At 39.2% G+C, this 22,427-nt stretch overlaps 1 protein-coding gene across 2 annotated transcripts in view; it reads right to left on the bottom strand.

The window, feature by feature from the left end:
• BCAT1 (branched chain amino acid transaminase 1) overlaps window positions 1-3,405 on the bottom strand; it is a 100,134-nt gene extending 96,729 nt beyond the window's left edge. For both annotated transcript variants that reach the window (XM_058558645.1, XM_058558647.1), the window contains exon 1: window positions 3,197-3,405. In XM_058558645.1, the coding sequence (XP_058414628.1) occupies window positions 3,197-3,202 (6 nt within the window). In that variant the 5' untranslated portion in view covers window positions 3,203-3,405. The remainder of the gene's footprint in view (window positions 1-3,196) is intronic.
• Window positions 3,406-22,427: the final 19,022 nt, after the last annotated feature.

Below are 22,427 nucleotides of genomic sequence, written 5' to 3'. Positions count from 1 at the left end.
GTTTAGAAACAATTCTTCATTTATGCAGAGAAACAGTTTCCTCATAAGCCCAGACCTCTCGGGTTAATAACACTACTATCCAGCTGTTCACTTCCCTGGTCTATATCTTGCTATTAGAAATAAGGAACTGAAGGGGAGCAGAATATGTCACCCCAAAAATATCGCTGTATGGCATAAGGATTATTTGGGGCTGATTATTTTTGAGATGCTGAAAACAGAAGAATCTCTGAAAACAGAGCAGAAGTTGCCTTTCCTGAGGGAAATTTACATTCATGAGGGAAATCTCCATTTGTAAGGGTGTCTCCCTCTCGGCACCAGGAAGAGAAGGAAAACTAAATCTCTAGAAACTCTTATCTATGGAGAAGGCACCACCCACTGAAATCTGCAACCTTACCCTTGTTTACTGTGCTTTGCCTGATAACCTCCCATAACTGCCCCTCTGCCAATATCTGTCTTTTGTCTTTAGCTGAAGATGATACTTAAGGTGGTGACTTGGGCCATTTCGGGGAGTTACTCAGTTTTCCTGGGTGTCTCCCATGTATACAAGGTGTATACACATTATTAAACTTCCATTTGTTTTTCTCCTGTTAGTTTGTTTTATTACGGGGCAAGGGGGCTCAGCCAAGAACCCAGAAGCATAGAGGGAAAATTATTTTTCCTCCCCTGCAGAGCTAAAAGTCCTAACCTGAACTGGGATAAAATCTAAATTTATGAAAACAATTGGGAGATACACGGCTACTGCAGGAAACCATAACTTGATTTTAATTCTTAGCACAAACCTCTGTAATAATCAAATGACTGTTTATAAGGTTTTAAATCCATTTCAAACAATTAGACCTTCTCAGGTTCAATGAGCTGATAGGCAAGAGAAATTCTTGCATACAAATGGAAAATTTTCTTAACTCTTCTTCTTTTCTGTCTGTAGTTCTAAAATCAAATGAAGTTATTTATTATGGAAACTCACTAAGTGAAATATTGGCCAAAATTACATTCTTATCTTTTTTTCTCCCTTTTTCCTTTTTCTCATCACCACAGGTACTACCAATGGCTTTTTGTTAGGCCTGCTTAACTAGCTATGCATCTCTGAGCCTGGCCTGAGGGGCCACATCCTGTGTCTGGAATGTAAACTCCCTCTCCCTTCCAGGCCTCTTGTCTTGCCCCCTGCACTCACACAAACAGCCCTCTCCCTTCCTGCCAGTCCCAGCACTCTCCCTTCCTTCACTTAACCATGCATCCCTGACAATGACTTCTCTTGTTTCTGTCCTTTGCAAGGTGTCTGTTTTAAATCTCTACCTTAATTCAGTGAATCATATGTCCTTACCATTTTTATACACATGCTATTCAATGTATATGCTATTTTTCTTATCTGGTTGCCCATTCTGTCTGTGTTCATCTTAAAATATAAGCACCCAAGCAAGACCATGTCTAGAAAATTTGCTCAGGACAGAGCCTATCATGGTGCCATGTGCAAATAACATTTTAATAAAATAATAATAATGAAGGCCTGTCCCTGTGGCTGAGTGGTTCGAGTTAAAGTCCCACGTGCTCTGCTTCAGCAGCCCAAGTTCAGATCCTGGGCGCGGACCTACTCCACTCACCAGCCGTGCTGTGATGGTGTCCCACATACAAAAAAATAGAGGAGGATTGGCACAGATGTTAGCTCAGGGCTAATCTTCCTCAAGTAAAAAAAAGAGGAGGATGTTAGCTCAGGCGAATCTTCCTCAGCCAAAAAAAAAAAAAAAAAGATTATGACAGCAATACTTAGGTAAAAAGTAAGTAGAAAGTTTTTTGAAATAGTAAAAACAAACTTAAAGGAACCTCAGTGCCTAGAATACAATCATTTCTTTCCAAATCTTAGTAAAATATCAGGAAACAGAAATAAGACTACTTGAAGATATCCTCTAGTTTCCTGCATTATAAAAGTACCTTGTAAAAGGGACAGGGGTTTTTGGACTCAAAGTACCATTAACTTACAAAAATGCATAATCAGCTACAATTCCACATAGGACAAGGAAAAGCCGGAGGAGCAAAACTGTTTATTCTCATCATTTTCTCCTTTTACTCACGAACGCTATACTCAAAGTGTATTTTTCAGCTGAAATTACACAGGCATGAACGAGCCAGAAATAGAACATCTAACTACAGAAAAAAAAAGTTGCTAAAATTTTCACTGTGGCACATTTGCGTTATCTCTTTTTAATTCAAAACAGTGTTTCCATTCCGTTTCTGCTTAATCTTAGCAGAAATTTTTGGTGAAAAAGGCACCATTTACATATTTTGTCTTGTAAATGAAATTGTGGTCTGGGATGGGTTGTGGATAAATGCAGTTGCCAATGTACTTCATCTCCCTCCTTGGAAACTCTGAATCATAGCTTTACTTCTCCTAAGAGTTCAGATTGCATATAGGAATCTCGTTTCCAAGATGTCAGATGGCAGGACTTTCCTTTTAAAAAGCTGCTCTTCAGGTTTTAATGTCATTACAGTTTTCCAATGTGTGAGACCAGGAAAACAGAAACTAACATTGTTCATTTCTAGACCTAAAACTTCAGAAATAATAGGCAACTAGGCTAATTATCCTTGATTAGCATAGAATAAGTCATTGGCGGGCTCACTCACTTTAATGAAAGCATGCCCTTAGGCTTATATGGTTTGTTACTGCTAGAAGCTTTAATTCCACAAGAAACAAAATAAGATGAGCCTTCTGCTTTTAATAACGATGAGACAGTTTTTCCTCCCCTCTCCCGCCGTCCTCACCTAGTCCCGCACCTCCCTCCTACACTACACACACCCAGCAGAAAACCCATGTTTACAGCCAGGGACGCCCCCATGCCTCTTCTCCAAAATCCCCCACCTCCTGTGCATCTTAGAAATTGAGAAAAGCTTCCTCTTCCTTTCCAAACTTCGAAACAGGCAGGGGAGGGAGCTGCGAGCAGCTTTTTATCTCGGTTCACAAAAGCAACTGTGAAAAAGCCTGAGGAGGCACATCCTGTGAGCGGAGGTTCAACAGAAGTCTGAAAAGAAAAGAATGGAAGGTCCCGACCAACGATGATTGACAAAGAAGCTATTAGAAACGTCTGCGTGGCAACAAACCATGGTGGTCCCTCCTCCGTCCGCTTTCTGCCCACTGTGTCTCTAAGGAATCATCGGTTCGATCCATACACACATCTTTGTAAAATACAAAGCCATGAGCAGTTACCTTCATTGTTCTGTCGGCCGGGAGGACAGCTGGAGCTGAGCCGAGGGCAAACCCGATGCGTCCCGGGCCCTCCGTGCGGTCCGGGTCGGCGGCTGCGGGAAGGTCTGGGGAAGTGGCTGCGGTGGCTGCGGTGGCGGCGGCCACACGTGGCGGGCGGGAGTGCAGACTGGCCCTCTGGCAGCCGAGATCGATGGCTCCCCTGCAGATTGCATCAGCAGGAAGAGTCGTAAGACTGTGTTTCCCCCAGGCACCCCCAGAGGGTATAGTCTCGCCCAGCACCAAGATTCAGACCCAGCCCCCAGGCTCACACACCGACCACTCCTGAGCAGTGCAGTGTTTCAAATAAGTCACCACATGTTACCCCTGAATTACTTCTGTGAATTTGTATCCGAGCATGGGGACACCATGTATCGTAGATGCAGGGATGGCGAAGCGAAGGAGGAAAAGAACAGACCGAAAATCATGATTGCCATTCCCTCCTTAGATGGCTCCTTAGCTGCCCCTAGACTCCTGCCCACCTCACATCCCACTACCCACAAAGTTACTTTCCCACATGCTCCTGCTCCAAGTTATACAGTGGATCGCGTCATCTAAAGCAGAAAATTTTAAATGTATTTTTTGAATAGTAAAGAACATGTGCCTGATTTTTAAAAGTTTGCCAATCTCTGTTTCTACCACCCCTCCCTCTAGTCCCACAGTCCACCCTCAAATAAACTTTTTTGCCAGTTTCTTATGTATCTAAGGAAATAATCTGAACACTTTGAGCACATAAAATTATTTCTGATTTGAACATGGCCTACTAGCTCAGTTCACCCTCTGCAGGTCTCCTCGCCGCCTGTACAAAAAAATTCCAGCATTGCTACGTTTCCCACGTCCAGTGCTCAGGTCAGACTCTACTGCTTTGCTTAAGCGTCCTTCAGGTTGACCCCAGCCTACTCGCTGTCAGTCTGGCAACCTCTAGTTTTTGTAAATCTCAGCTGAAGCCTTTGCTATGAAGTCATTGCTAACTTCCTTAAGCAGAATTGAGCTGTTTGTCTATGCACTGTGCTTTGTCCATATCCTTTATTAAAATCAATTTTCTTAATTTTACTTTATTTGTTCTCACAGATGTTACTTCATTAGATGATGAGATTCTTTATTTTTATTTTTTATTTTTCCCCCAAAGCCCCAGTAGATAGTTGTATGTCATAGCTGCACATCCTTCTAGTGGCTGTATGTGGGATGCGGCCTCAGCATGGCCGGAGAAGTAGTGCATCGGTGGGCGCGGGGAGGATCCGAACCCCGGGCGGCCAGTAGCGGAGCGCGCGCACTTAACCACTAAGCCACGGGGCCAGCCCCTAGATGATGAGATTCTTGAGGGCAGATCCTTTGTCATATTCATCTCCTATGCCCAGTGTCCTACCTGGGGAGAAGGGGAGTGTTGAACACAAATGTATATGGCGGTGATTAACAAGTTTTGGTTCGGTGGATGAGTGATTGGATCATTCATTCAACGAATTTATTGAGCTCTTTTTACCTGCCAGGCACTGAGCAAGATGCTAGGGATAAAGTGGTAAACAGCAACAAAAATGTTCTTATGCTCATGGAGCTTATTATATTCTAGTGTGGGAATAAATAAAATATAGTATATTAATACAATGGAATATTATTTGGCAATAAAAAGAAATAAACTACTGATCCGTGCTACAACAGGAATGAACTTTGAAAACATTACACAAAGTAAAAGAAGCCAGTCACAAATGACCACATATTGTATGATTCCATTTATCTGAAATGTCCAGAATAAGAAGATCCATAAAGACAGAAATTAGATGGTTCTTGCCAATCTAGCGAGAAGAGGGAAGGAGGAGTCCCTGTTAATGGGTATAGGGTTTCTTTCTGGAGTGACTAAAATGTTCTGAAATTAGATTGTGGTGATGATTGTACAACTCAGTGAATACACTAAAAACCGTTGAATTATGCTCTTTAAATAGGTAAATTGTGTGATGTGAATTCTATCTCAATAAAGACATCATTTTTAAAAATCAGGTAGCAAGTGGTAAATTTTATGAGGAGAAATAAAGTATGGTAAGGGGAGAGAGAGTGATGAGATGAGAGACCTGAATGAATTAATGAGTCAATTCTATAGCATGCCTGCCAATCACTTCTAGATCCAATGACCTTCCTATGTAAGGATTCTTTCAGTGTTAGCAACAAAGGAAGAGAGAAGGTGATATAAAGACAAAGAGTTTGAAGGGAAGCTAGAAGTGAAGTGAAAAAGGAATTGGGGAGATTAACTTCCGGAGAATAATGTGAGAACAGTATGGCTACATCTGTCCTCCCGTTTCCCTGCCTCCGATGTTGAGAGGAGGGCCCCACATTCTCCCTCATTGCTACGTGCAAATACTCCCAAAGCTTTCCTCCTGGCCACCAAAAATGCTTTTCCCAGATGAAGAGGGTCATCATCAGCCAAGATTGTTACTCTGCCAGTGGCACTACACTTCAGGAAAGTCATTATTAAAAGATATTAAAGGAAGTTGAATTCTCCAAACTTGATATATTCCATATCTTTACTAGTAGGCAGTGTTTTTTACTGAACTTGAAGAAGGGACAGAATTTCTAACAATCCTCACAGACACTAACTCTGAGATTGACTTCAGAGCCCCAGACAGCCCAGCTCCATTTCACTATCACTGTTATTAACAAAGTCTGTTATTGTAATCATTATGAAAATTATATGCCAACTCTCCTGTATCTCACTAAACCTTCTCTAGAGGAAGGGAAAGTCACAAATTTTCTCAATTCTTGGGACTTGAGTAGGAGAATTAGCAGAAGGCAATGATGCTTTCTTTCTGTCATAAAGAGTAGAGGGAAGTCTCCTCTAAAACTCTACTCTACAAACTCGGAAAAAAATTCCATTCTTCTCTTTCTCTATTTCTCAAAGTGAAAAATACTGCAAAGTTTTATCTTTTTTATATTTCCTATGATACTTGCACCCATTACATATATGTGTACACACACACACATACACACCCCAAGTTAAATACTCAAAATTCATTTATACTATACTTTATGGGAAATTTAAGAGATTTTCCAGGACAATATGAGCTCATTGGATTTACTTTTAGCCTTATTGTACACATACTAGAACCTAATCCCCACGCAAATTTAGACTCACTGTATCAGAAAGGGTTGGCCACTCCCAATCAAAAGTGGGGGAATACCAAGTTGAATGATCCCTCATGCCCAGGGGTGGTGATATCCAAAAAGGGAAAGTGTTCAACAAGGACTTCTTGTTGAACATGGAGGATATAGTAACCTCCACATTCAACTGTTTCTAAATAACTCAGTAATCTTTGGGTAAAGTATCCCTGGACAAGGGAAAAAAAATAGATTAGTGTTTTTACAACTCTTTTGTATTTTCTTCTCAGTTTGAATATTTATTCGGGTCCCTCAAAGAGCAAATAGATGGGCCGGACCTGTGGCGTAGCAGTTAAGTATGCGCACTCTGCTGCTGGCGACCCCGGTTCAGATCCCTGGCACACGCCGATGCACTGCTTGTCAGGCCACGCTGTGGTGGCATCCCACATAAAGTAGAGGAAGATGGGCACAGATGTTAGCCCAGGGCCAGTCTTCCTCAGCAAAAAGAGGAGGATTGGCGTGGATGGTAGCTCAGGGCTGATCTTCCTCACAAAAAAAAAAAAAGAGCAAATAGACTCAAGTCTAATCCTATGGCAATCTCCAAACTAAGTTAAGAGAAGACCAAGTGGCTATTTCATAAACGATCGTCAACAAGGAGTGGCAGAGAGGCCGGCCCAGTGGCTCAAGGGGTTAAGTGCGCACACTCTGCTTCAGAGGCCTGGGGTTCGAAGGTTCGGATCCCGGGCGCGCACCGATGCACCGCTTGTGATGCCATGCTGTGGCGGCGTCCCATATAAAGTAGAGAAAGACGGGCACGGATGTTAGCTCAGGGCCAGTCTCCTTCGGCAAAAAAAAGAAGAGGAGGATCAGCATCGGATGTTAGCTCAGGGCTGATCTTCCTCACAAAACAAAAGAAAACAAAAAACAAAACAAACAAAAAAAGGAGTGGCAGAGGTTAGGGGAAAGCACTGGCTTTAGAGCCAGGCCTGAGTTTGTATCCTCAATTTCACTCATTTGTAATGTACTGCCTTTCACGGGTCTTTTAAACTCTCTGAAACTCAGTTTGATTATTTTAAGTCATTAATATAAGGAGAGGAGAACCTAGTCTGGGGGTATGTTGTAAGAGAGAAACGAGTTAAGACATGTACAGTGTACAGCATTGGAGGTCCACCTGGTATGCCCCACACATGTCTCCTATGAATCCTTCAGTGCTAGTCACCTTAGAATAAGAACCAGCTATTCATTCTATAAGGAGTAAGTGAAGGACATGGACTGAAGGTGCAACAGAAGAAATTCTAGAATATTAAAAACATGTCACTTATTAACCAAGGAAAGAATTCCAAGGGGAATTTATGTTATCTTTTTTCCGAACTCTAAAAATAAGTTAAATCCCATCTATCTTGAAAGATCTAAGTCTTTCTGCTAGTTCTCTATAATCTCTCAGGGAACCTCCCACCCTGACCCACAAAGCTAACCACTTTCCCCTTGAAACTCTTCCCTTCCATGATACTATGCTATTCTGGACCTTCTCCAGTATCTCTGGCAGGTCCTTTTTCCTTAATTACGATCACACGTCTTTCTTCTCATGGCTTCTAGATGTAGGCATGTACCTGACCTTCATAGTCTGTCCCTAGGTGATTTCAACTGTTGATTCTAGTCTGATCATCTCCAAAACCATGCCTCTAATTCTAATCTCTTTCCTGATCTCCAGAACTTTATTTCCAAAGGCCCACATCTAGTTCAACTCTATTATTTCAAACCCAATTAGTCCAAATCCAAGCACACAATCTTAAACCTCTTAAACCTGCTTGTCCTGCTGTCTTCCTTCTGTCTGCTGATGCCATCAACTTCCTCCCAGCCATCCAGGCTCCAAACTTTAATACAGTTCATATCTTCATAGACAGAATTTAAAGCAGGAGGGAAAGATATGAGCCTCCCACACCCAATTATCACCAAGCCTTCCCAATTCTATCTCCACAAGAGCTCTCATAGTCCTCCCCCTTCTGTCCCCACTCTCACTGCCCTAGTTTAGCCATTTATTACACCTTCCCCCTGGATTACTGTTATCCCTGCCTTTAATCTCTCCTTCCCCCAATCCACCCAACATGTGGATGGCAAGTGATCTTCCTAGACCTCTGTTCTGATTAGATTGTTCCCTACTTAAAAGAATGTAACTTGCACTCATATGCTCTCACGTGAGCCAGATTAGCGTCCAAGCTATGTGCCTAAGCACACATGAAATCGCCCATCATTGTTTTTGCATAAAGCTACTCGGAATTTCTTTTCCCCCAGATTTGCTTACCTAAATGATATCCAGTCTTCAAGATCCATTTCAATTACTATTGTCCCTTTGCCATCTTCCCTGAAGTACATCCTTGCTGTATACACCAATGGTTCTCAACTGAGAGAGATTTTTGCCCCCCAGGGGACATTTGACAATGTCTGAAGATGTATTTTCTTATAACACCTGGGGGAAGTGGGGAGAGTTGCTACTGGCATCTAATGGGTAGAAACTAGGGATGCTGCTATACGTCTTATGATACACAGGACAGTCCCCCACAACAAAGAATTGTCTGGCCCAAAGAGTCAATGATGCCAAAGTTGAGAAACCCTGCTTATAGACCCATATCAACTTTTGTGCTGTTCTTATAATTATTGGTGTCTATGTCTCAGCAATCCTTCCTTAGGGCATACTCTGTGAAGACAGGGAACCATTATCTTTGTAATAACCATGGTGTTAGCCCAGTGACTATCTTTCAGACTATGTCTTCTCAATCCCTTTCCTTTCCTCTATGTCTCTTAACAGCTCTTCGGATATTGTTCTCCCTTAGGATTTCATTCTCTAGCCTCAATTTTTTCTCAATTCATTTTAAATGCTTTCCATCGATGAATTTTTCTTCTCTTTGGCCGATACTGTTACTTATCTACCAAAAGGCCATTTTCCTCCCTTTCTCCTTCTAACAAAACCCTGATTTTTTTTTGTAGGGTGGGGGAACAGAATATGCCTCATCCTGGGGGCGTGAATGATAATTAATCTAAGACAGTAATGACAGTCTGATTTTACTTGGCAAAATACCTTTTTTACCACACTCTCTTGAGCTAGGGAGGACGAAGGAATCAAGTTCTGGCCAAAAAGACCTCAGGGGAAGTCATCTGAGGGGCTTCTAAAAAGGATTTTACCTTCTGATTAGAAAAAATAATACAGAGACCTTGCTGATGTCCCCCCTCTTCTCTTCTTGTTTTTTTTTTTAAAAATTTTATTTGTTTATTTCCCCCCCAAAGCCCCAGTAGATAGCTGTATGTCATAGCTGCGCATCCTTCTAGTTGCTGTATGTGGGACGCGGCCTCAGCATGGCCGGAGAAGCGGTGCATCGGTGCGCGCCCAGGATCCGAACCCGGGCCGCCAGCAGCAGAGTACACGCACTTAACCACTAAGCCACAGGGCCGGCCCTCTTCTTGTTTTAAATGTTGTTTATAGATACTTGTTTCAGGGAGCTGTCAACAGCCATCTTGCAACCATGAGTGATAAGCCCAAGGTCAAAAACCAATATATTGAGGATGGCAAAGCAGAAAGAGAGAGACCCTGGGCTATGGATAACATCATTGAGCCACTTTGCCAAACTTGGAATCGCCTACTTTCAAAATGCCTGTTATATGAGATAATTAAATGTCTTTATTGTTTTGCCACTATTGGTCAAGTGTTTTATTACTACCGCTGAAAGCATTCCTTGGCTTCAGTAACACATATCGTTCAGTGCCACCTGCCTCAAGAACTCTTTACTCATATTTCTTTTTTTTTTTAATTTTATTTATTTATTTTTTCCCCCAAAGCCCCAGCAGATAGTTGTAGGTCATAACTGCACATCCTTCTAGTTGCTGTATGTGGGACGCGGCCTCAGCATGGCCAGAGAAGCGGTGCGTCGGTGCGCGCCTGGGATCTGAACCCGTGCCGCCAGCAGCAGAGCACGCACACTTAACCGCTAAGCCACGGGGCCGGCCCTCATATTTCTGACTAATGTACCTTCCCACGTGTTTGACCCAAAAGCATCTCCAATTCAGTAGGAGATTTTTATCTTATGTATAATTAACTTACAGTTACTCTCAAATCCTTTTCTCAACAAATACACACATACACACACATGCACGTTTGCCTACCATATGCTGCATGCTTGGTGCACTCCTCTTGTATTTCCTATCTTTCTTAATAACAATACTATTTAACTAGTAGTTCACACAATAGCCAGTCAACTTCAGATCCTACCTTTCCTTCGCTCTCCACTAATTTCATCATTTATAATTTCTATAAACTTTTCTTTTTACTATTTCTCAAATTTGTCTTTTGCTCTTCACACTCATTAGAATGCCTTATTTCAAACCCTCATCATCTCTCAGCTGGACATTAGCCTCTCAACTGGTGTATGTGTGCCATTTGGACATATTAACGTGTCTTGGCCTTATTTTCCTTACCTGTAAAATGGGGATAAAAACCCCTATGATTTTCATGAGGATCAAAAGGGTTAATAAGCATAAAGTAATTAGAATAGTGCCTAGCACATAGTAAATACTCAATAAATATTAGCTATTATTATTACTTTCAATTTCTCTCATCTAATTTGTTGTTTACTGTTCTTTGAGATGTTTTTCTATAACATAAAGCACTTTTCATGAAATCACCACAGCCCGAATACTCTCTACTTTAGCCAAACCAATTTACTGGCAATTCTGAAGATCTTGCTTAGAGCACATCAAGTTTTCCAAGTCATTCTCTTATATGTCTTCTCAACACTATCATTTACCACCTACTTGGACCTCCCATTTCCAAAAACCTGAGGACTCCCTTATATGGTTCACAAGTTTCCTCTTCATGCAAAACTTTACTCTTATCTAAGGTCTTCAAATGAGGACCCACATCCTAGGAAGTGGATAATCTTTATTTCTACTCTACATAAGCCATTCATGTACATAGTTATACCCTTGACTTTGTTTGAAGATGCTCGCCCCAGGCCCCATCCCAGATCTACTGAGTCAGAACTACTAGGAGAGAGGTGTAGGGGTAAGGCCTGGACATCTGCATTTTACCAAACACCTGAACCATTAGTATGGATGCTGAAGTTTGACACGACTGAACCAGATTTTGTCATCTTCCGGAGCTACTGCACCTCTAAAATTTTGATTAAATCATCCTCCAAACAAAACCTCCTACCCTTCCAGTTTTCTCATGTGTACACAATAAACCTGTTTTTCAACCTTCTCTAACCCTTTAACCCCTTGACTACTCTATTAAAAGAGTGCCTGACATATAGTAACACTTGAATGAATATTTGTTAAATAAAGTTTAATAAAAACTTTATCCCTACCCTTCTCTCTTCGTGTCTTCATATTTGTCCATATCCAGGTTATTATGCCTTAGACCATCATTTAGGTCTCCCTTTTTATCCAGTCTGATAATCTCTGCTCTTTGATTAGAGTGATTAGATCACTTACATATTGTGATTCTTGATAGGGTTGTTTTTAAATATACCATTTTGGTTTTTATTTTCTATTTGTCCCATCTGTTCTTTGTTCCTTTTCTGCTTTTTTTCAAAATTCAGAGTATTTATCATGTTTCCACTTTATGTCATATGTTTGCTTATTAGTTATATCTTTTGTTGGTTGTTCTATCTTGTTTTATTGATTGCTTTAGGGTTTACAGTATATATCTTTAACAAATCACGGTCTATCTTTAAGTTGCACTATATACCATTTCATTTATAACATAAGAATCTTACAAAAGTAGGCTTCCGTTTCCAATTTATTAACCTTTGTGCTATTGTTGACATACATTTTACTTCTGCATCTGTTGTGATTTTGGCTAACAATCAATTATCTTTTAATGTGATTTTAAAAATAAGACAAAAAAATTGTTTACTAATCTATTTGCCATTTCCCGTGGTGTTCATTTCTCTCTGTAAATCCAGCTTTCCATCAAGTATCTCTTTCCTTCTGCCTGAAGAATTTCTTTTAACATACCTTGTAGTACAGATCTGCTGGTGATAAATTCTTTCAGGTTTTATATGTTTGAAAAAGTCTTAATTTTGCTTTTGTTTTTGAAAATAGTCACTGGGTATAGAATTCTAGCTGACAGGATTTTTTTTTTCTTTTAAAACTTAATAGGCATTGCTCTGCTGCTTTCTGGCTTGCATTGTTTCCGTCGAGAATTGAGTCATTCTTATTTTTGGCCCTCTGGTTGTAATATGTCTGGTTTTTTTCTCTTCCTGCCTTTAACATTTTCTCTTTATCACTGATTTTAAGCAATTTGATTATGAATATGCCTTGCTCTAGTTTCCTTCATGTTTCCTTTCCATGGGGTTTGTTGAATTTCTTGGGTCTATGTGTATATAGTTTTCATCAAATTTGGAAAGTGTTTAGCGATTTTTTCTTCAAATTTTTTTTCTGTTCCTTTTCTCTTGAATTCTTCAGAGACTCTAATTTTATATATGTTAGGTCACTTGAAGTTGTCCCACAGCTGACTGATACTCCATTTATTTTCCAATCATTTCCTGTCTTTGTCTCATTTTCTTTTTTTTTTTTCTTTTTGTGAGGAAGATTAGCCCTGAGCTAACATCCATGCCAATCCTCCTCTTTTTGCTGAGGAAGACTGGCCCTGGGCTAACAATCTGTGCCCATCTTCCTCCACTTTATGTGGGACGCTGCCACAGCACGGCTTGACAAGCGGTGCATCAGTGTGCGCCCAGGATCTGAACCCAGGCCACCAGCAGTGGAGTGCGTGCACTTAACCGCTATACCACCGGGCTGACCCCCTGTCTCATTTTCAATTGTCTCTATATCTTTAGGTTTTTAAATCTTTTTTCTTGTAGCATCTATATTTCATCTCAGATTTTGTATTTTTTATAATTTAAAATATAAATATAATTTATAACTGTTTTATTATACTTGCTTATGAATTCTGTCTTCTGTATCATTTCTAGGTCCATTTCAATTAATTGATAATTTTCCTCATTATGGGTCGTATGTATTTGCATGCCTGGTAATATTTATTGGATGGCAGACATTGTGAGTTTTATCTTTTTGGCTGACGAATATTCTTTTACTGCTTTTTTTCAAAACAAAATAATCTTGTGCTTTGTTCTGACACAGTTAAGTCCACGGGATCCAGTTTTATATTTCCAGATCTTGCTTTTGAACTTTATTAGAGGGGACCAGAACAGTCATTCGTGAAGGATGATTTTGTCCCACTACTGAGGCAAAACTCTTCTGAGTACTATACTTGATGTCCCATGTATTACAAGGTTTTCCACTCTGGCTGGTGGGACTAACAACTCTTCCAGGCTCTGTGTGAGCTCCCTGGTTTGTTCTGCCTGCTCCTTTCGGGTGGGTCTTCTCCTAGCTTTGGGTAGTCTCCTCACACACATAGGTTGACCAGCACTCAAGCAGTGGAGGGCCCCACAGCAGATTCCCAGAGTTCTCTTTCTGTGATGTTCTCTCATCTTAGTTCTCTGTCCTACAAACTAGCTGTCTTGGCCTCCCAATGGTGGTAGCAATGTCCCCTCAACTCATTGAGACCCCAGGTGGACCTCCTTATGCTGTACCCTGGAAACTCTCTAAGCAGAAAGCTGGGTCAATTGTTGGGTTCACTTCATTTGTGTTCCCTCTCTTAGGAATTGCTGCTTCTTTCTGTCTATTGTTCAATGTCTGAAAACCATTGTTTCACACGTATTTTTCTGGTGTTTTAGTTATTTAAGGCAGGAGAGTTAATCTGATTCTATTATTCCATCTTGTTTCTTTACAGAAAGAACTGGTGAGTGGGAGAGGTAAGTGATTTAGAACTGTTTGTCACAAATAAGCGTTTTGGTATTACAGCTGAGCTCATGAGCACTCATAAAATGACTCCCTCTCATTAGACGTATTCCTTTTATAGCTTTTTAAAGTGCTAAAATTGAGCACATTCACCTTAACAGAATGCAAAGTTCCAGCCACTCTATCTTATATAGAAATAAAATTCCAAAGCATATGTTGGTTTCCAAAATTATATTTGGTGGTCAACGTTTCAATATTTTATCTTACTTAGAAATTATCCAGCTATCCAAAGATTATCTATTAATTAACTCAATTTAGCAGTAGTCAAAAGTTTTACATTAACTAAGAATTTTGGATATTATGTTTAATCTAACACATTACAAAATATAATTACTGTTGATATGAAAACATATGTTGAAATTATAACTCAATATCATCAATCACATTATTTTATATTTTCAATATTCCTGAACATTATGTGAGAATAATATTAACTTAACTGATCTATAAATAGCATAAGACTTTTAGGAAGTTCAGATTAACTAATGTATTACAAAACAAACTCAATCTTATTTTTAAAAATTGCACACTTGTATTATACTCCATACTGATAAAATTGGGGAAAAGACATATTGCTATTTTTAAACCAAAATTATCAAATTAGTCTGATTTGTCCAAGGATTCACATGATGTTTTGAATTTGACTTCTCATATCAAAATGCTTCTGAGCGGAACTTTCTATGAGAGTATATACATATATTTTAAATTGGCACTCATAAAGTACTGTGTTAAGGGTTCCATTTCTTTAATTTTAAGGAATTTGGGGGTTATTAAATTTATGTAAGCACTTACTATTCTCCAAAAACCGATAGCAACAGGTCTCATTTTTTAAAAATACCTTATTTTTTAGAGCAGTTTTAGGATTACAATAAAATTGAGAGGAAGATACACAGATTTCCCATACACCTGCTGCCCCCACCGTGCTTAACGTCCCCCATCATCATTGACATCACTCACCAGAATGGTGTTTCTTTTTTTAACCAAAGATGAACCTACATTGACACATCATAATCAACCAAAGTCACAGTTCACCTAAGGGCTCACTCCTGGTGGTGTACATTCTATAAGTTTGGACAAATGTATAATAACATATACCCATCATTTTAATATCAGACAGTTTTTTCACTACTCTGAGAATCCTCTGTGCTCTGCTCTGCTTATTCATCTCCCCCTACCTTCTCCACCCACTCCTCCTTCCCACCCCTTGGCAACCACTGATCTTTTTATTATCTCCATGGTTTTGCCTTTTCCTGAATGTCATATAGTTGGAATCATACAGTATGTAGCCTTTTCAGATTGGTTTCTTTCACCTAGTACTATGCATTTAAGGTTCCTTCACGTCTTTTCATTACTTGACAGCTGATATTTTTAGCACTGAATAATATTCCATTGTCCGATGTACCACACTTTATTTATCCATTCATCTACTAAAGGATATCTAGTTGCTTCCAAGGTTTGGCAATTATGAGTAAAGATGCTATGAATATCCGTGTGCAGGTTTTTGTGTGGGCATACGTTTTAATTCCTTTGGGTAAATATCAAGGAGCACGATTGCTAGATCATATGGTAAGAGTATGTTTAGTTTTGTAAGAAACTACGAAACTGTCTTTCAAAGTAGCTGTACCATTTTGCATTCCCACCAGCAATGTATGAGACTTCCTGTTGCTCCACATTCTCACCAGCATTTGGTGTTGTTAGTGTTCTGAATTTTGGCCATTCTAATAGATGTATAGTGATATCTCATTGTTGTTATAATTTGCATTTCCCTGATGACATATGATATGGAACATCTTTTCGGGTGAGGTGTCTGTTGGCCCATTTTTTAATCTGGTTGTTAGTTTTCTTAATGTTGGATTTTAAGAGTTCTTTGTATATTTTGGATAACAGTCCTTTATCAGCTACGTCTTGGCAAATAATTTCTCCCAGTCTGTGGCTTGTCTTCTCATTCTACTGAGAGTGAAAAAGTTTTTAATTTTAATAAAGTCCAGCTTATCAATTATTTCTCTTTGGATTGTGCCTTTGGTGTTGTATTCAAAAAGTCACTGCCATACCCTAATACAAATGGTCATCTAGAGTATCTCCTACATTATCTTCTATGAGTTCTGTAGTTCTGCATTTTACATTCAGGTCTATGATCCATTTTGAGTTAATTTTTGTGAAGGGTCTAGATTCATTTTTTGCATGTGGATGTTCGGTTGTTCCAGCACCATTTGTTGAAGAGTTGGTCTTCACTCCATTGTATTGCCTTTGTTCCTTTGTCAAAGATCAGTTGGCTATATTTATGGGGGTCTATTTCGGGTCTCTCTATTCTGTTCCGTTGATCTATTTCTCCATTCTTTCACCAGTATCACACTGTCTTGATTACTGTAGCTTTACAGTAAGTCTTGAAGTTGGGTAGTGTCAGTCCTCCAACTTTGTTCTTCTTCAATATTATGTTAGCTATTCTAGGTTTTTTGCCTCTCCATATAAACCTTAGAATCAAGTTGTCAATACCCATAAAATAACTTGCTGGAATTTTGATTGGGATTGCATTGAATCTATAGATCAAGTTGGGAAGAACTGACTCTTAATAACATTGTCTTCTTCTCCAGGAACATGGAATATCTCTCCATTTATGAAATTCTTCTTTGATTTTGTTCATCAGAGTTTTGTAGTTTTCCTCATATAGATTTTGTATATATTTTGTTAGATTTATACCCAAGTATTTCGTTTTTGGGGGTGCTAATGTAAGTGGTATTGTGTTTTTAATGTTATTTATTTATTTATTTTTTCCCCCAAAGCGCCAGTAGATAGTTGTATGTCATAGCTGCACATCTTTCTAGTTGCTGTATGTGGGATGCGGCCTCAGCATGGCCAGAGAAGCGGTGCGTCGGTGTGCGCCCGGGATCCGAACCCGGTCCGCCAGCAGTGGAGCGCATGCAACCAACCGCTAAGCCACGGGGCCAGCCCGATATTGTGTTTTTAATTTCAAATTCCACTTGTTCATTGTTGGTATATAGGAAAGCAATTGACTTTTTTACATTAACTTTGTACCCTGCAACTTTGGTATAATCACTTACTAGTTCCGTGAGTTTTTTTGTCAGTTCTGTCAGATTTTCTACATATATGATCATATCATCTGTGAGCAAAGATAATGTTATGTATTCCTTCCCAATCTGTATACTATTTATTTCCTTTTCTTGACATTGTATTTTCAAGAACTTTCAGTACAATGTTGAAAAGGAGTGGTGAGAGAGGACATGCTTGCCTTGTACCTGGTCTTAGTGGGAAAGCTTCGAGTTTATCACCATTAAGTATGACGTTAACTGTAGGTTTTTTGTAGATAGTCATTATCAAGGTGAGAAAGTTACCCTCTGTTCCTAGTTTACTGAGAGCTTTCATCATAAACGGATATTGAAGTTTGTCAAATACTTTTTCTGCATCTAGTGATATGATCATGTAGTTTTTCTTTTTTAGTCTGTTGATGTGATGTATTATCTTAACTGATCTTCAAATGTTGATCCAGCCTTGAATACCTGGGATAAATACCACTTGGTTATGGTATATAATTTGCTTTATACTTTTTCGGACTTGATTTGCTAATGTTTTGTTGAAAATTTTTGCATCTATGTTCATGAGAGATATTGATCTGTAATTTTCTTTTCTTGTAATGGCTTTATCTGATTTTGGTATTAGGGTATTGCTGACCTCATAGAATGAGTTAAAAAGTATTCCCTATGTTTCTATCCTCTGGAAGAGATTGTAGAGAATTGGTAAAATTTCTTCTTTAAATGTTTGGTAAAATTCACCAGTGAACCCATCTGGGCATAGCGCTTTCTGTTTTGGGAGATTATTAATTATTTATTCAATTTCTTTAATAGATATGGCCTACTCCGATCATTATTTCTTCTTGCGTGAGTTTTGACAGATTGTGTCTTTCAAAGAATTGATTCATATCTCCCTTTTAAAGACATTATAATCTAATTTAACGCTTTATAAACTAGTTTATTAACATTTTACCTTCCATCAAAAAGAAGTAACGGTTGCTCTCAGTGACAGACACACAGGCGTCACAGAGCTTACACCTTGAGTTCTACAGTTTCACTCACAGGTCAAAAGTCAGTACAGAAACACAAAACCTCTCTGGTCTCAAAGAGCTATTTTCCTCTCCAGTGGGCATAAAATATTTTCTTAATTGATTTGTGCTCACAAATAGACAAACAGAAAGACAAAAAAGGCTAATGGATCATACTCTCTGACATGTTTCGCCCGATGGAAAATCAATCCTCCTCTTTATTTACGTCACCAAAAACCAGATGCTCAGCTACTGCAATTATTGCTGCCAACAATGAGGAATAAATCCTCAGCCATGTGCATCACCCACTCACATATACACAGAGTGCTCTCTTGACCAGCCTGGAAGTCGATTACACACTACTTCCCGGACCACATTGCAGAAAAAATGTGGCCCAATCACTATTTTCTAAGGACTCAGGAATATATAGGGTGATCTCTCAATTATGAAGCCAAGACCTGCCTAGAGGTCCATTACCAGCTGTGTGCTGCAGCTGGCTCCACCGGCTCACAAAAGTGGATGGTACACAGCTCTTCCTAATTCTGCATTCAGTGTCATCACGTTAGTAGCTTATCATTGGCCATGTTGGAAGTATTTATACACAGAATCAGTATATGCTGAAAATCAGCCCCTCTGTCGCCTCAAAGAAACAGTACTTAAACATTTACCAGCATATCATTGTCCTTTACCTGCTAGTTCCTGGACCCAGTAATTAAAAGAGAAAAGGCCCAAATCACAGGTTAGACAAGATGTGGACAGATTAACAGACTTGGCCAAGTAAAAAAACAAATACACAGAATTAAAAGAAAAGGAAACAGAGGAAGAGAGTCAGCAAAGGGAAAATTCTATTGCCACATGACTGGGCTTAAGCAGCCCATGAGGAGCACTTCTAAGGCAGTTTAACTGGCCCTGGCAAGTGAGTCCACTTGGACATCTCAGTGATACCTCCCAAACTTTCAAAGTATAAATTGCAAAAGCTAATAACATGACTCCCATACAAATACAGAATGAACATGTGTCAACAAATTTCTTTAATTTACTAATGAGGGAGCCAACACGAGAATACAGCTGATTCAAAGAACTATAGGAGAGACTGAATTATTTGTAGTCAATGAAAGATGGAATGCAGGAGCAAGATGGGAAAGTTAGATACAAACTAGACTCTGGGAAAGAAAAGAAGGAAAAGATACATTCTGACATAGACCAGAAAAAAAATAGTTTAAAATAATGTTAATATTGATTGGGATGTAATAAAGCAAAGATCAAGTCATAGTGATTTTTCCTCATAGATTTATCTGGACCCTGTTATGTAGGCATCTCTTATTAACAGTGACAAAGATTACAGTAAAATATGGAATAGACTAGTGTTTATCAAACTTTGAACTCACAGAAAGAATGCATGAGCTTTAGGAATACTTTATTAAAAGTTAAAACATTGTCACCTCAGGTGAATCCTTGACTAATGTGATTATAAATACGGCAGTGACAGATACACACACATGCATATTTTTTTTATTTAATTGAAACTTCAAAATTAAAAATTTTTTTGTACAAAATTATGGCACCTCTAGAAAATTTCCACAGACCACATGAGCCCATATTCTGGGCAGAAACAGTTAAAATAAACTAACAAACAGCTCTCTGGGGATGAAGACTCATAAAGAGGTGGTGCCTGCTTGGAACAAGTGAGAGTTTCCAAAGATGACAACATGCTTGGGGTGGTTGACATGAGAACCACCCAAGCCAGCAGAAGGCCTTCAAGTGCCAGGGCAGGGGCTCTCAAGGCTTTCAAACCTAAAGTATCATTTTTATTGCAAATATTTGACAATGCTCTCTTTACTATCCTAAAATGAAACTCATAGATAAGATGACCCACCTACACACATAATTTAAACACATGTACATTACAAAGGAAAGCCAAAAAGAAATTTATAAAAAATAATGTGTTTCAATGTGTAAATGCATAGACATAACTCTTCAGAAAGGCAAATGCTTATATCTGTATGTGGAATCAGCATGAGCAGGACAGCTTCAAATGCAGACTGATACTGGTGTGTGGACTGATCATTCAGAACCGCAAGTGTGTTACCCTTAAATGATGCTTTTTTCCAAATAGTGAACACCTCTTCCAAATTCCGAAGTTTGAAATTAAACAAAGCACAATTTGTCCTCTATTTACATGGCTGTTGCATTGCTGGAAAATTGTTTATTAAACTATGCACAACATATTTCTAGTTTAGATATAAAATGGAATTAGATTCTGGACCCATAATTATAAGTGTTTTCTACCTACATGACTTTCTGGTGAGAAGTTCGAACACCAGGCTGGATGTGGGCCGGCTCTCCCACGCAGAGATCTAGTGCACTGGAATCCATACTAAAGGCCAATGACGTCCCTCCTGTATCATTGTGACAACCAAAAATGCCCTCGTATATTTCCAAAATGCTTCCTGGGGTTGGGAGGTATCACCCTGTTAATAACAACTGTGCCAGAGGAAGGACTATTTATCAGATACTTAGGAATCTAGCAGTCTAAACGCCAATATGTGATTGACTAGCAGAATAAGCACAAACTTTCTGAAGATGCAGGTGAATGTGAGGACCCTTTGTAATTCTCTGTCTCAGCCATAAAGACGGAAAAGTGGTCTAGGACTTCTGGAAAAGTTTAATGGTTGTGGAGGTGTGGTGGTGGAGGTGTATTTTGGAAGGGGGTAGATTGAACATACACCCGACTTAAGTTCCTATTTAAGAAGACAATGATCGCCCAGGGGAAAACATTTTTTTTGGTAATTATTTATCTTTCAAGTCACGTGTCAATTCCTCAGGAAAGCCAGCCCTGGTTCTATGCAAGTTAGTTATTCCAGTCAACATTCATTTATGGCAATTTTCACGACTGTAATTTAAAAAATCACTTGTGTAATTGTTTTATTTAAAGCCTGTCCCCTCCACTAGACTGAAGGCAGCAGGAGGGAAAAGATCCTTCTGTAATCCCTGTATTACTAGTGCCTGGTAAAGTGTCTGGCACATAGATGTAATCAATACATTTTTGTGGAATGCATGAACAATATCAGAAGCATTATAAAACTATGAAAAAGTACACAAAATTGCTATATAGATTGCAAACTACCATATTTCTCTTTGTTTTCTGACAGCTTAAAGTCTGCTATTTTTAATTGAGAAAGAAAAGCAAAGCAAAGGTAGACTATCAGCGCAATTTTATAAAGAGACCTGCTGTCACCAGGTCCAACATATTGGTGTCTTTTAAGATATGTTGCTGTCATAGTTAGACCAAAAGGGTTGTGGGAAAGAAATTCCCCTGAAAAGAAGACTTGTGGAAAACTGAAGCTGCTGCAGCTCTTTCGGGAACTTTCCTTCTCCACAACTTACGTTAAAAATTATTTAAAGTAAACTTTAAAGTAGCATACCAAAATCATTTCTCAAATAGAAATATCATTTTAACTTGGGACCTTTGAAAATCCTTGTTATTATTCAGGAAGCAGTGTGAAAGAGAATTGCATTACACTTTATTGAACAGTGAATGAATGGTACTGCACTAGGACTAAAAGGATGAAAAATATTAATCGTCCTCCAAGAGCTTTTCAGAGAGTGGCGACGGGTATCTGCTGAGACCTCTCTAAAGATGATAGAATTTAAAACCTGCCAAATAAAGAAACAGTGTTCTGGAAGATTGGGACAGAGAGACAGTTGTTCTTTTAGCTTAGAACAGTTCATAGCAGACACTCGATATTTTATTTGTTGAAAACATATTTGAATAACTTAATTCTGACTTACAGTCCTTGTATACCCTCTCTGTGGCAGGTACCCCTTTAAGCTCTTTATACGTATGAAATGTTTACAAAACCTCTCAATGTTGGTTTTACTGATGATGAAACTAAAGCACAAACATGTTAAGCAACTTGCCCAGGGTCACACAGCCAGTAAGTAGCATAGCTGGGATTTGAAACCAGGCAGTCTAGCTCCAGAGCTAGGCCACCATGTTCTACCAGTAAGGAAGGAAGGGAGTCACAGAAGGAAGTGGAATCAGGGAACTTTGCAAGAAAGAGCTGGTCTTTAAACCACATCTTTCTACAAGAACAAAATCCTGTATGAGAGAGTAATTTGTTTTTTCACAAATGGCAGAGAAATGTCTGCATCAATGGAAGTCCCACATCTTAGTGTTTTTCACTAGTGTCACAACTT

The sequence above is a fragment of the Diceros bicornis genome, chromosome 17 (genome assembly GCF_020826845.1).
Source record: "Diceros bicornis minor isolate mBicDic1 chromosome 17, mDicBic1.mat.cur, whole genome shotgun sequence".
Classification (NCBI taxonomy): Eukaryota; Metazoa; Chordata; class Mammalia; order Perissodactyla; family Rhinocerotidae; genus Diceros; species Diceros bicornis.
This window is presented reverse-complemented; position numbering and strand designations above follow the sequence as displayed.